This window comes from Nesoenas mayeri (genome assembly GCF_963082525.1).
Source record: "Nesoenas mayeri genome assembly, chromosome: 2".
Taxonomy (NCBI): domain Eukaryota; kingdom Metazoa; phylum Chordata; class Aves; order Columbiformes; family Columbidae; genus Nesoenas; species Nesoenas mayeri.
Genome location: NC_137543.1, coordinates 27,618,185 through 27,631,113, shown reverse-complemented (window position 1 = coordinate 27,631,113; position 12,929 = coordinate 27,618,185). Strand labels below are relative to the sequence as shown.

The following is a 12,929-nucleotide window of genomic DNA, read 5'->3' as shown; positions in this document are numbered from 1 at the left end:
AAGCTGTGGTTCCAAGTAATGTTAATGTTGCCTTGTTTTTCATTACAATAACATTCGTATTGCAGTGTACAGGTGTGCTGGGTTATGAATTTATGATGTGACTCTGTCAGTTATTATGGATGTGATCCTTTCTATTTTAAAATACGGATAACTGCACATTTATTGCCTTCTCTTATTGTGACTAATTCAGTGAAATGATGCATTCTAAAAGCCGACATAAGACAATTATGCTGAACTGTTTATTGAGTATATTCAGTCCAAACTGTCACAAAAAAGTGCGTCTTGGCTGGTATGACTAAATATTTGTGAAAAGTTTTAGTCTTATGTTAATAAACAATTGATATTAATGCTGCTGTTTTCTCCTTTTACAGAAGAAACATATATGAACATGAACAAACATTTTCATCAATAACTTATGCTTCAAAGAAGCTTAAGTAAGTCATTCATTAGTAGAACAAACATAGGGACAACTCTTTGTGCAAATACAGAACTTCAGTCATACAGGAAATGTTTTGCCTATGACAAAACAAGGCAGTACCATTTTCTCTTCATCTGCACATGACCAAGGCATTTTAGCTTCCATTGTATCAATGGAGTTATGAGGCAAAATTAGTTGCCTAAACAAAGGCCCCGAGTAAATGTAGCGTAACCCAACTGTTTTCCAGCTCCTAGCTGGGGACATGAGTTATCTATACTTTGTGTGTCATTTTTAGCCTGGAGAAAAGGAGGCTGAGGGGCTGACACCACTGTCTACAACTACCTGAAAGGAGGTTGCATGGAGGGTGTTGGTCTCTTCTCCCAAGTAGGAAATGATAGGACAAGAGGAAATGGCCTCAAGTTGTGCCAGGGGAGGTTTAGATTGGATATCAGGAAAAATTTCTTTACAGAAAGGGTTATCAGACATTGGAACAGGTTGCCCAGGGAAGTGGTGGAGTCGCCATCTCTGGAAGCGTTTAAAAGATGTGTACGTGGGGGAACATGGTTTAGTGGTGGACTTTGCAATTATGTTTAACGGCTGGACTGGATCTTAAAGGTCTTTTCCCACCCAAATGATTCTGTGGTTCTACTCTATTAATGCAATGTATAGACAGTTTTCTTGTTCTGATTCATGATGAGAGATTTCTCATTTTAGTGAAACTGTTAGTAATGAGAGACTTTGTACCTTGAAAGAAGGTACATATTCCCTAAATTTTAAGGAAAGTCTTGTGTCAAGACGGAGAATTCAAATTAAGAAAGCAAGCAAGTGACGTTTTGGGGAAAAAAGAAATTAAGCTAGAGGAGTATGTACCCTAAGACATCTGAGACTGGACACAGCCAGTATTTGTTGTTCCATTATTACTGCTAAGGAAGGAAGGTGGGAGCAAGCAAAAAGCCCCAGTTAAGTATTGGTTCAGACTTTATGGTCAGACAAACTATGTAGCTACATAACACAGACAATTCAAGCACAAAATTCTGTTACAGCAAAATGTAGTATTATTTATTTTCACTGTCATTGTATTACCATCTCAGGCATTACAAAGTAAAGGTTTGACTTTTAAAGTACTCAGGCAATTACAGGAAGAAACAGGCACTTTGGTAAGTTTCATGGGGTCCGACTTTGACCCGTAGGTACCCAAGTACCTTCAAAAATATCAGACATCTGCATCATATGCAGCTCCTTCATTGATGGATTTCTCATCTTCCAAACAACCTGTCACTTCTTGCCTATGTCCACAAAAGGGTTGCTCTTTTCCTGTAAGACAAATAAACCCTCAAATTACTTCAGTCATAAGAGGTAATTTAAGCCAAGTTTTCATGAGTCTGCTTATAACCCTTTTCTAATCCACATACATTTAACAATTTGTTCTACTTTCACTAATCTGAAAGCTTCCTGTCAGACTTTATTAACACAGTAATATCAGTTCAGTTCAAATCATGAGCTGTGTGTTTGTAGGCCTGGTCTCCACATCTCAAAAACCTCAATGTCTTTCAGGACAAATAAAACCCATAGCCCACTAACTTTAACAACAGACTTGTACAAGTCACTCTAGGAAGATTTCTGCATTTGAAAATATGACTTTTACACACAGATGGCCATATATTTCAGCAGCAACTTCAAAAATTCACAACGACAGAAATCTTAAGATGGGTAGGAACCACCTGAACACTCATTTCAGCAAACCGTTGACAACCACCTACTCTAAAATACAAGATCATTGACATGTTGTAGGATTGTCTGTTTGTCATTAGGAATTTACCTGGATGCCTCCTTTTGCCCCTTTTAAGCATCATTCATTTAATTTACACATGTATCTCATTGATCCCTCTGGTTTCTATACAGCAAAAGGAGTGACACAGGATCAATCAACACACTGTAATTTTCCCCTGTAACTACAGAATCTGGTGCATGAGGGAAACTGAAGTGCAGAGGAAAGAGGATGAATAATGGAACAGTTGAACACCACTTGCTGTTCTGTTTAAGTAAATTAAGTAGTTTTGCATACTCCATTGAAAACAAGTCCTGAATAATGGTATCATCAGGATACAAACATTCTGCTATCATTTCTGATACTGCTCTACTAAAGAGTACTCTCTTTAGATAACTTGTTATCAGGCTGCCACAAGCAAAGCTGCACAGAAATCCAGCTCAGCACTTACCTTAGAGATTTCAGGAACAGTAACATTCAGATATTTTCTCGCTATCATTATCAGCTCTGCTACAGGATGTCCTTAATATTAGCCTATCTCTCCCATCCTTCTAGAAACCACAGAGGCTATGAGAAATATTTTTTTATTTGTTTTTTTTCTTTTTAACTATTGGGAACATACAGTAAAATCTGATGAGAGAGACACAGCTTTCACAGCTTCCGCAAACCAATTTTGTGTGTGTGTGTGTGTTTTTATTGTGGTTTTGTTGTTGTTTTTTTTACTGGGAGGGTGACTGAGCACTGCAACAAGTTGAGCAATCTCTCTGCAGAGAGGCTCTTAAGTCTTTGCCTGTGGAGATACTCAAGATGTGACTGGACATGATCCTGCACAACTTACACTAGTGCTTGGGCACTGGAGCTGGACTAGGTGATCTCCGCAGGTCCCTTCCAAACTAAATGATTCTGGGAAAATTCATTAAAAGCTACCAAAAATATGCTTAGGAAAGAAAAACAAACAAGCAAGCAAAAAAAAAAAAAATCCAACCCCAAAAGAAGGCTGTAGATTATAACTGTCTCATCACTAACAGATTAGAAAGACACAGCATCTGGAAAACACTGTTCACACCAAAACTAAAGGTGTTTGTACTTCTTCAAGGCCTTCCACTATTAATCAACTTGTTGTCTACTTCAGTGCAGAATGATCAAACTCTGACAGCCTGTCTCAATAAGCATGGTGTCAAACAAAGAAGGCAATTTAACATGACAGACTGCTGTCACTGCACTGCAACAGAAGGGGCCTGAAATCATTGCCTTTTCTGGATATATTAGTTTGGAGTTTATCTTCACTTTTTCTTTGATTTCAGGTGCCTTCTCAGGTAACATGGCCAAGAATTATGAAATGGTTTTCCTTCAATCTACATTTTATAAGAAGTATTAAGAAAAATCCATTCCAGGCTCAATCTTTTTATGGGATATTGGGCTCAGACTATTCTCATTTGAGATAAACTCTCTCCTGGACAGAAAAATTGCTTATGCAGTGTCACTGTTTTAAGAGGAGCTATAAGCCAATGAGCCCCACATTCTGAACAGTGGACTCTCCGATTTCCATATTGACTAATTAGTCCTGTATTTCACAAAAGTCTCACTAGTAATGCTTTCCAAGAAATGCAGCTAACTCAGAAGTGGAAATAATACAGGTCTTTGTCCCATTAAAATGTTTGTAGTTATTGGGGTTTTTTTCTTCTAATTCTGAAATGTGTTTTGTCACTGCTTATTCTTGACATTCAGCATGTATTTTTCACACTAATCTATGAGACCTGAAAGTACGATCCATTAGTTGACAGGCCAAGTCAAGTCTAGGGCATTCTTGGGCAAGACTCAGCTTCTGTTCTATTCACAGGTTCCTATATTTATATTCCCATACAGAAAAACTTAACGTCTTTGAGTGCCTCAATCTTTTTATAGAAAGTGAATTGCTGGGTAGGGTTCAATGTCCCACAAATAAAATATTTATTTCAGTATATGGCAAAGGGATTTCTAACAAGGTTTCTACTTTAACTGAGCTCTTATAGTATTTGTGGAAATACCAGTAATTTTTTCCTCTTCCTTGCCAATAAGGAAACTACTTATTGAAAAGCAAGCTGGTATATCCATGCTGACATACAAAATACATCTTAAGACAGTCTGAAGAACTTATATGTTTAATTCATGTGAATACTCCTCCAAACTCCTAAAATACTGAAAATTCAATGCCTATACTAAAATTCGACACTAGAGCATAACAGTGAATAGTTTTATACTATATTAACAGCAAAACATTTATTCTAGTCAAATCAGAAAAAAAAAATACAGACTATCACTGACCAAGCCTCATACTTACAACGTGGAACTAACTTCTGAATATGACTGGTAAGCTAATAATATCACCTTTATTTATTTATGAGACCAGTCTACTTGCAATATCCTTTTCAATACCTTCTCCAAGATCACAGAGCAAATTCACCAGCTTTTGCTTTCTTTTAATGTGAACATCCTTTAGCTTCCTACTCAACCATTTGTACTTTGTGCTTAAGACACCAATAATGATAGCTAGGTGATGCACTGTTATTCTAATACAACCTCCTGACTAATAAGGGTTTGTAATTTGCTCATCCCCTTTTGCAGCTGAATAAAATCAAAAAACTCACTGCTTTTTTATCTGTATGACAAATTAGCATATGCAGGTGGGGGCTCACATACATATGACTAACACAAAGCAAGGGAAAGATTTTAAGAGCCGGCATCACAAACAGTGAGATACTCTTATTCTAAAGACAAGACTATATATAACTGGATACACATCCTGCAGACATAGATCCTCCAACCCCAAAACAAACTTTTAAAATACATGCAACCCATCTTGGCTTGCAGCAGTTTCTACTATCCTTATTTCCCTCTACTCAAATTATTTGCAATTTAGCCATATGTTGAGCCATTTTAGAGTTCATTCATCCACCAATTCCATTTCTGCAGGATTCCTCCTTTGCCTATGAACATAACCATGTGAAAGTGTATATATGACCAAATGTGCCTCCCTTAGAAACTCAAGCTACAGGAAGGTAGGGAGGGGCGAGGACGGAATAAGAAATTTAAGAGTTGAAACTTCCCTGTCTACAGGCAGATTTTCAAACAAATGAAGCTTTCATATTGAGGACAAATGTAACAGAAAGATGTAAAAAGTAAGATCTGGGAAAACTGATTACTGTAATACACTACTTCAAATTCGTTCTTCTAAATGTAAATTTTTAAAAGTTTAAAACTGCCTCAAATTGTGGCCAACACAGTAGTCATCTGGACATACTTCTCCAGGATAGGAATCCTATTTCTAGAAGAACTAAACCCCAATGGCTTCAAAAGCAGCCTAGTAAGTAATGTTTCTACCCAAGAACATTTTTCCACACCTGCTGTATGGAAGGCAAGCCCTTAGCTTTTTTCTCTTAACATACAAAGTATTTGAGTATTTAATCTCAAAGGTTAAAGTGGCACTCACATTCCTTCACATTCACCATTAATTTCTATTAATTTCTCCCAACAACACAGACCAGAGATAATGATAACACAAACTGCATTCAGTTCATTAATAGTTTTGTAGTGGACACTGATGAATGGACAACTTAAACACTGGCATCAGACTTTCACCAAGCTAGGAATTTATCAATATTGTTCTCTAATATTTTGAAAAGACAGAGATGGAAATCACATAGAACACCAAAGCTAAGTACTGTGGTTTCATAGTAAAAAGCTTTAATATGATTTCATACTGACTTTAGATTTGGAAACACACCTGATCTTCTTCCTGAAAACAAAGAAAAAACTTTTTTCCTTTGTATAGTACTTGCCATGGTAAAATGCCAAATACCAACTGGGAAAGCTATGTACAAAAGTAACAAAGCTGAACTGCAATCGATCTTTTGAAGGTTTTATCAATTTGGCAGGCTAGTCTGAAGAAGAAGGTTTCCTATCAAATGGGTTGTCAAAACCTCCATTATGTTTTTATAGCTCCACTTAATATGAAAAATGCACTTACTGGCTTTTCAAGTACAATTGGATGATCAGGAAGAAACTCTGGCTTCTTCTGAGAGAGAGAAACACTTGAAAGTTTCAGAAGGAAGTCTCTGCTGTATTTGATCCTTTCTGTGAACATATAAAATTACTAAGTTCAGCACTGCTGTTTAAGGTATTAAGGTTGGGAATTCAGAGAACTGATTTGGTTTCTTATAGAAGGGTAAAAATGCTGCATGTGGAATACAAAAAATCAATACCAAAACCAGCAGTCTGCCCTTCCATCAGGACAATTTGTAGTAAATTACAGAGCATTTCACTTCATCAAATTGACTTAGTAAATACTGAGGACTATTCCAAGCTCATTAGCATTTGTTGTTTTAATACAAAAGAAGACAAAAAGGTAGAGTCCAACCTTACATGAAAGACAGACTCTCTGTATCTTATTTTAATTAACAGGAACACCACAAACTAGTCTTGAAAGGCTAGAAGAAAATCTATTTATAACTCATGCCAAAGTGGCACATGTTTCTACAGGATTAATAACAAAAGCCAACTGTCTCTTTTCTTGGAGCTATTAAGTTGATGCCTTTCAACAGGTAAAAGCAATTATCAGATCTTCTGCATGTAAAGTTGCAAACGAATTAATACCAATGAAGTAGTTGTGAAGGTTCAAAGGTTCAGGCTGGACGGGGCTCTGAGTAACATGATCTACTTGAAGATGTCCCTGCTCATTGCAGGGGAGTTGGACCTTTGAAGGACCCTTCCAACCCAAACTATTCAATGATTCCATTCTAAGCTACCAAACCACGACAGAAACACTACTATGCTCTATGGGTGTTGAGTGACAGGCACTACAGAAAGAAAAGCATGTAGGGCAAACCTTAAGGACAGTGTTTACACAAGAACAAACTGTCCAGGACTAATCATAAAAGAAATTAAGTGATTTCTAACCATCAGAATACACATTTTTCAGAAGTACTGTAGTAAGAGTAGGAAAAGGAAGCCAAACTACTAAATTCTTAAATTGAGTGCATACAATAGTCTTAAAGATTGTATGCCCCTGCAACAGGCTAAAGGACACAACTCAGACCTGTACTTCTATACACAGAAGCAATTTACACAAAACTGGGATTTTACGTGAAGAAATTTTTTTCATGCTTGGGGTTTGTTTTTTCTTGGGTTTTGTTGGTCTTTTTTTTAAGACTGGTACACTATTATATGCAAGTAAGTCTACCAGTGAGGGCTTCCCACCTCACCTATGGCCATGTTCTACACTTTCTCTAGAGTCTGTGAAGAACAGGAAAGTTTCATATTGCTCTCAAATTGAGGTACAGAAGGAATCCAAAGTCTCAAAGCACTGGCTAACCAGAAAAAATAACATGCAGCACACATCTCTTCAAAGTTCAACTGTCCTCCATCCAGAAAAGACAATTCTGACACAGACACTCATGCACTATTTTACCTTTTTTTGCTTCTGATTCATGCTGGTTTGGTTGACAGGGCATCATAGTTTGAGTTAAGATCTTCACTTCAGTCATTTCAGATAACTAAAATATGAGGGAAGAGTTAAAATATTTTTGTGATATATTTTACAAAATTATGAAATTTGTTTCCTTTAAACTTATTAAAACAAGGATGTATGTTTCTTAGTTAAAAATAACAGTTGTAACAGTTTCAGTACTCAATTTTGCCTTCTCCCATTACCAAGATTTTGGACAATTAATACTATGTGTGCACAAAACAAACAAACAAACAAACAAACATCTGTTCATTTTTTCTACTCCTTGCAAGTGAATCACCATCTTCTTTACAGTATAACAACAGTTTGAAAAGAAAGTCTTGCACAAATTTAACTGTAGTCAGAACTGTATCTATTTATAACAGTTGATGCATCTCTAACTAGAAAGATGAAGGACCTGAAAAATAACTGCAGAAAACTGAAAATAGGAATAGTAGTAATTTAAAATGCCTGAGAAGTTTAATTTGACCCTGTAGAATGTTTGTTACTCTTGATACTCTTGATTACATACAATAAAGGAATTAAATGGCCTTCAAAGCAGTATAGGTAAGGACATTTGAGACAGCAATCTTTTAGAAAAAAATTTACAGTGCTACTGCTAGTTTTTTAAAAGAACACAATTACCTCCCCCTTTTATCTTGCTGAGAACACAGGGAGAAGCTGCTACCCTGGGGAGTAATAAAAGCAGGAAGGACTCTCCTTAAAACTAAAAGAGAGATTTGGATTCTCTCACCTAGCAAAAGGTTTCATAAGCATCAATATCCAACATCTGCAGTATAATGCCAAGTTCCTTCCAGCTGCCAAAGCCCTGAAGTGAGTGTTTTAGAAAGGAGGAAAACAGTTTACTCTCAACAATTTGTCTTGGCTCCCAAAAGGCTCCACAGGTTTCACTAAAGAATTTTAACCTCATTCTGAGACAGATTTGGGGGTGGAGAAGAGTAGGAAGAACTGAAAAATTTGGGAAGCATTTGTCAAAAGCAGACAGAGATGGCAGTTTACACTTTGTGTTGTAACTGCAGCACCAGCTTTCATGGTCTGCTAAGACTAGAAATTATGAATAGCATTTTATCCACCCTGCTTGCACTGCCATTTTCTGTGGTTGAAATTTAGTTATCTTTTCCTGATTTGTCTACAACTTCTGGGGAAAAAACTCTGAAAAATCTAGGTATTTCAGAGAATGAAGTTAACAGCCACACTGCTAATTCTAACTGCTTTGTGATGTTCAACTAGTCTTCACAAGCCTTGGCTCTTCAAAGGCTCTTTCCAAGTACAAACAAGGATTTAACAGATTCTCAATTCCACAAGAAAGACATGCATGATAAAGCAGAATTTACAGCAATGTGCCAGACAATATCATCACAATACTTTAACACTTCTTTCTGCACCATCTCCCATCACATCATCCTGCCAACTGCTTTACAATACCAAGAGTTCTATTATCCTTGGTTTTAAGTCCAAAATGTGACATCTGAGTATCACCACAATAGTCATACATGTTTCTATCTGAAATCCATTCACAAAGAGGGAATCTATCCACAAAGAATATCCCTAGAGCAGTGCATGTATTTCTGAAGCTCAACATTATTTTTAAATCGTAGATAAGAAGTAATAAATGAAAACTCATAATGACTAATGGAGACTTTACAAGTCCCTCTACCTCAAACAGATCTGAGGTAGTGGACTCAACACTCCCAGATCTTCTGAAAATTCTTTGTATACCATAAAGGAGTAAAAATTATTCTCTGCTTTAAATTATCCAGCTAGGGCACAGTGAGTATTCAGGCACTTTCACTCTGAACACCAGTTTCACAGAAATTCCCTAGAATACAGGCTAACATCTTAGATACGAGCACTACCACTGTGTTCATTATTAACAGTAGCTCTTTTGCACTTCCTCTAAGACTAAAGACTACAAGTTTCACACTCTAAGTTCCTCAGACAGTAGTCTTATAGTTCTTTAGATTACTCAGAGTGGAATCTAACACTGACCAGCACTCCTGATGTGCCATAATGATGATTCTTTTTCCCTGGAAGAAGTCTAATCAGCTTTAAGCATGCATACTAAATATCGCAGAGTAAAGCTGTTCAGAGAATTCAGTTGCCAGATCCTTCTTCAGTTCTTTCACTGCTTTAAGAACCTGGTTTGTCAGAGTTGGCTTTTTCTTCTCCATTTCTAAAGCCTATTTTGTTTTTTAAAATCTATTTATAAGTTAGTGGCAAACACAATTTGCTTTACTTTTTAAAATCTTCACCAAGCTTTCCAAAAAGTAACCTGTATTTCCTGTATTGTAACTTATATAAACTTGAATATTTATTGTATCTTTAATAGACCACTGCTACATAAGACCATGAGTGGTATAAAAATTCTAACAAGTTGGTTGTCCTTTAGCAATACTAAGTGTTATTTCAAAAGTTGTTCCTGTTTTTCATCTTAGAGTGTTTATTGCTGTGATAATTTATCTTCCTATCTTCTGTAAAAAGAGGAGGAAGAAAAGGGGATGAGGAAAATTAAAGTTTTATGCTTGTACATACAGAGCACTATTACTGTCTTGCCAAAAAGGCAATAAGATTTACATCACCTAAAATACAATTACAATTTAGAATAATATATTGTGCTTCAAGAACCTGTTCTTCAAAGAAGGGGAGCCAAATCAGGAGCCAAAAAGCAAATGGATAACAAAGCACAGGTTTCTCAGATTGTCACTAATGCTTTTTTAAACACACAGAATATTGGGAAAGATTCATTAAAGAGTGATAATATAAAACTTTGTATCATCAGATTCAGGTCTCTGTATCTTCAGAGCTAGCTACTGAATGTTCTTGCTTAGAAAAATGTTCTGTGAATCTGCTATGCCAGCCTCCAAGCCAATGCTGCCCATCAACTGAAATCAACAAGTTCACAGAGTCCTAATGAGCTGGTATTTGCAGGTACCCATGAAACAGCTGATACTCAAAACCATTAAAAAACTTTCTCAGTATCCTATGCCAAAGGAAAGAAAAAAAAAAATATATATATATATATACACACTAACCTCAAAGAAATGCAGTATCTAGCTACATGTAGCCTAATATAGACAAAACAGAGTACCACAGCATTACTGACCACCGACCTGTTCTAAAAGGGAATAGTTTGTTCTTCTAGACACCTTGTTCAACAGACAAGTCTAACTGTTGATTTCTCTGTGATCAAGAATAGGTGGTCAACATCTTGATTTTTAAAAAAGTCAAAGATAGCTTCCAGAAGCTTCATACAATAAGAACTATGGTATTATTAGACCAACAATGACAACAAAATAAAAAACTTCCAATATGGTCTGAAGTATATTCAAATCAGTACCAACAGAAAAATCAAATTCAGACTACGAAACATTAAACATTCCAGTTGGAACACCACAAACTTCATTCAACAGCTACAACCAATTTCAAGTTTGAAACACACACTGTACCATGTCTAAAACCAAGTATTTCTGGCAATAAAACACTAGTGTGTTTCTGTTTTTTGGGGATGCTAAGGCCCATTTATTGCTCAGTCCAGCAGAGTCAATGAAAGAGAACTACAGAATGCACTGGTACTGTTTAAGAATCTAGTTTTGTCAAGTTTGCTGCCTCAAATGAATTCACGCATGTGCTACCTGAGAAAGAAAAAAAAAAATCTAATGTTATTCTTTACGTATAATAAGCAAAGACTGAATACGTGTACTTTAAGTTTAAAACAGCTGTCTTAAATTCAGTCAAGACTAAAGAAACGTCACACAGACTTTCGTAAGACTCTTAAATAAGTAATTCATTATATGTATTTTTCAGCTACTAGTGCATGCAAATAGCAGGGAAAGGCATTCCTGAAACTCATACTTAACACCTGTAACATTGCTGGTTTATATCGTACAGATTCAAGGACTCCCCGCTGGAAATACAGTTAACTTTTCCCTTGGTAACATAAGAGATCAGCTGACCTCCAATTTATAGCACTCTAGAACACACTTCATCAACTTTGTCACCTACTGTTTACTCAGTACTCACCCAGTCAACCTTACGCTGCAAACATACTTCACTGTTGCTAGGTAATTCAGTCTCAAAGTTTAACGGAATGGCTGATGCCAGTGAAAATAAGAGAAAACATTAAGAAAAATATTTTAAATAGACTCCACATTTTTATTTTTTGATACTTGTCACAAGAACATTACTGAAATCCAACTGCAAATAGATTGTATGGGCATTTATTCACAACTGAAAAGCTCTAAATCATCGTAGCACCATTTTTCCATTTCTTCCATGAATTTTAAACAAGAAAAATTTTAGCATGTCACTTAACTTGTGTCCACATCATCACTGCTGTCACAGTTTCTCGACCAACAAGAATTTCTAACTTAACAACAAGAGTGGTAATACTTCAATATCTAGAAGGCATACGAAGATTTAAAAACAAAACCAAAATATACACACCTGATATAAATACCACATGACTTCTTAGGCTTTTTGTTTGTTTTAAATTTGTATGAAGTCAAGATAACAACAGTACGGTGCAACATATTGTACTGCAATAAAGCTTAATAATCTTGCTTAATAATCTTAAAGCTTAATAATCACCAAAGCTTAATAAACTTGCAATAAAGCTTAATAATCTGTCAAACTATGTCTATTTTATGTTTTCAGTAGCAGACACCAACTAACCCAAGAAATGCAAATTTAATAGAAAAGACCAGTTTGGCTTTCTGATGCCAGAACTTCAGATGCCAAGCCAGAATACCACCAAAGAGAGTTCTGCATAAACCTAACCTGGTTGAAATTCAGATTTTAGCACAGAGATGGGGTAGTAACATCAACTGAAGCATGGCAAAGCAAACTGTATGTTATCCATGCTACTCACCTTGTTTAGGAGACAGATGATGCACAGGTCGTGCTGGCTGAAGGGATTTACCAATTAACTTTTTAGGTTCCTTTAACATTTTGTAGCATCACACTTTAAAAAAGCAGCAGAAATCAACACACAACATTCAGTTTCACATATGGATATTAAGTGAGCAGAGCATTCTACGCACAAGCCTAGCAACTTATTAGTTGCATTTGACAAGAAGAAATAATTGTTTTTTAGTATCTGAGGAGGAAAAAGAAGATAGGCCTAACACAGAAGTTTTGTTACGTAACAGAATATGCTGGCTAAAATCTGCATCAAGACAGAATCACACGTCTGCTGAAAAAGATTTTTTTTTCCTTTATGCATATCTGTACACTTGCAGAAA

The 12,929-nt window shown here is 36.1% G+C and overlaps 1 protein-coding gene across 1 annotated transcript; it reads right to left on the bottom strand.

Moving 5' to 3' along the window:
- Positions 1-5,113: 5,113 nt before the first annotated feature.
- Positions 5,114-12,635, bottom strand: LOC308053261 (uncharacterized protein C8orf88; the record flags this gene model as incomplete). The annotated part of the gene is made up of 5 exons (XM_080364118.1): positions 5,114-5,152; positions 6,193-6,299; positions 7,633-7,717; positions 11,710-11,789; positions 12,557-12,635. 5 exons carry the CDS (start codon positions 12,633-12,635, stop codon positions 5,114-5,116), a joined length of 390 nt encoding a protein of 129 aa, XP_080220244.1.
- Between the last annotated feature and the right edge of the window lie 294 nt (positions 12,636-12,929).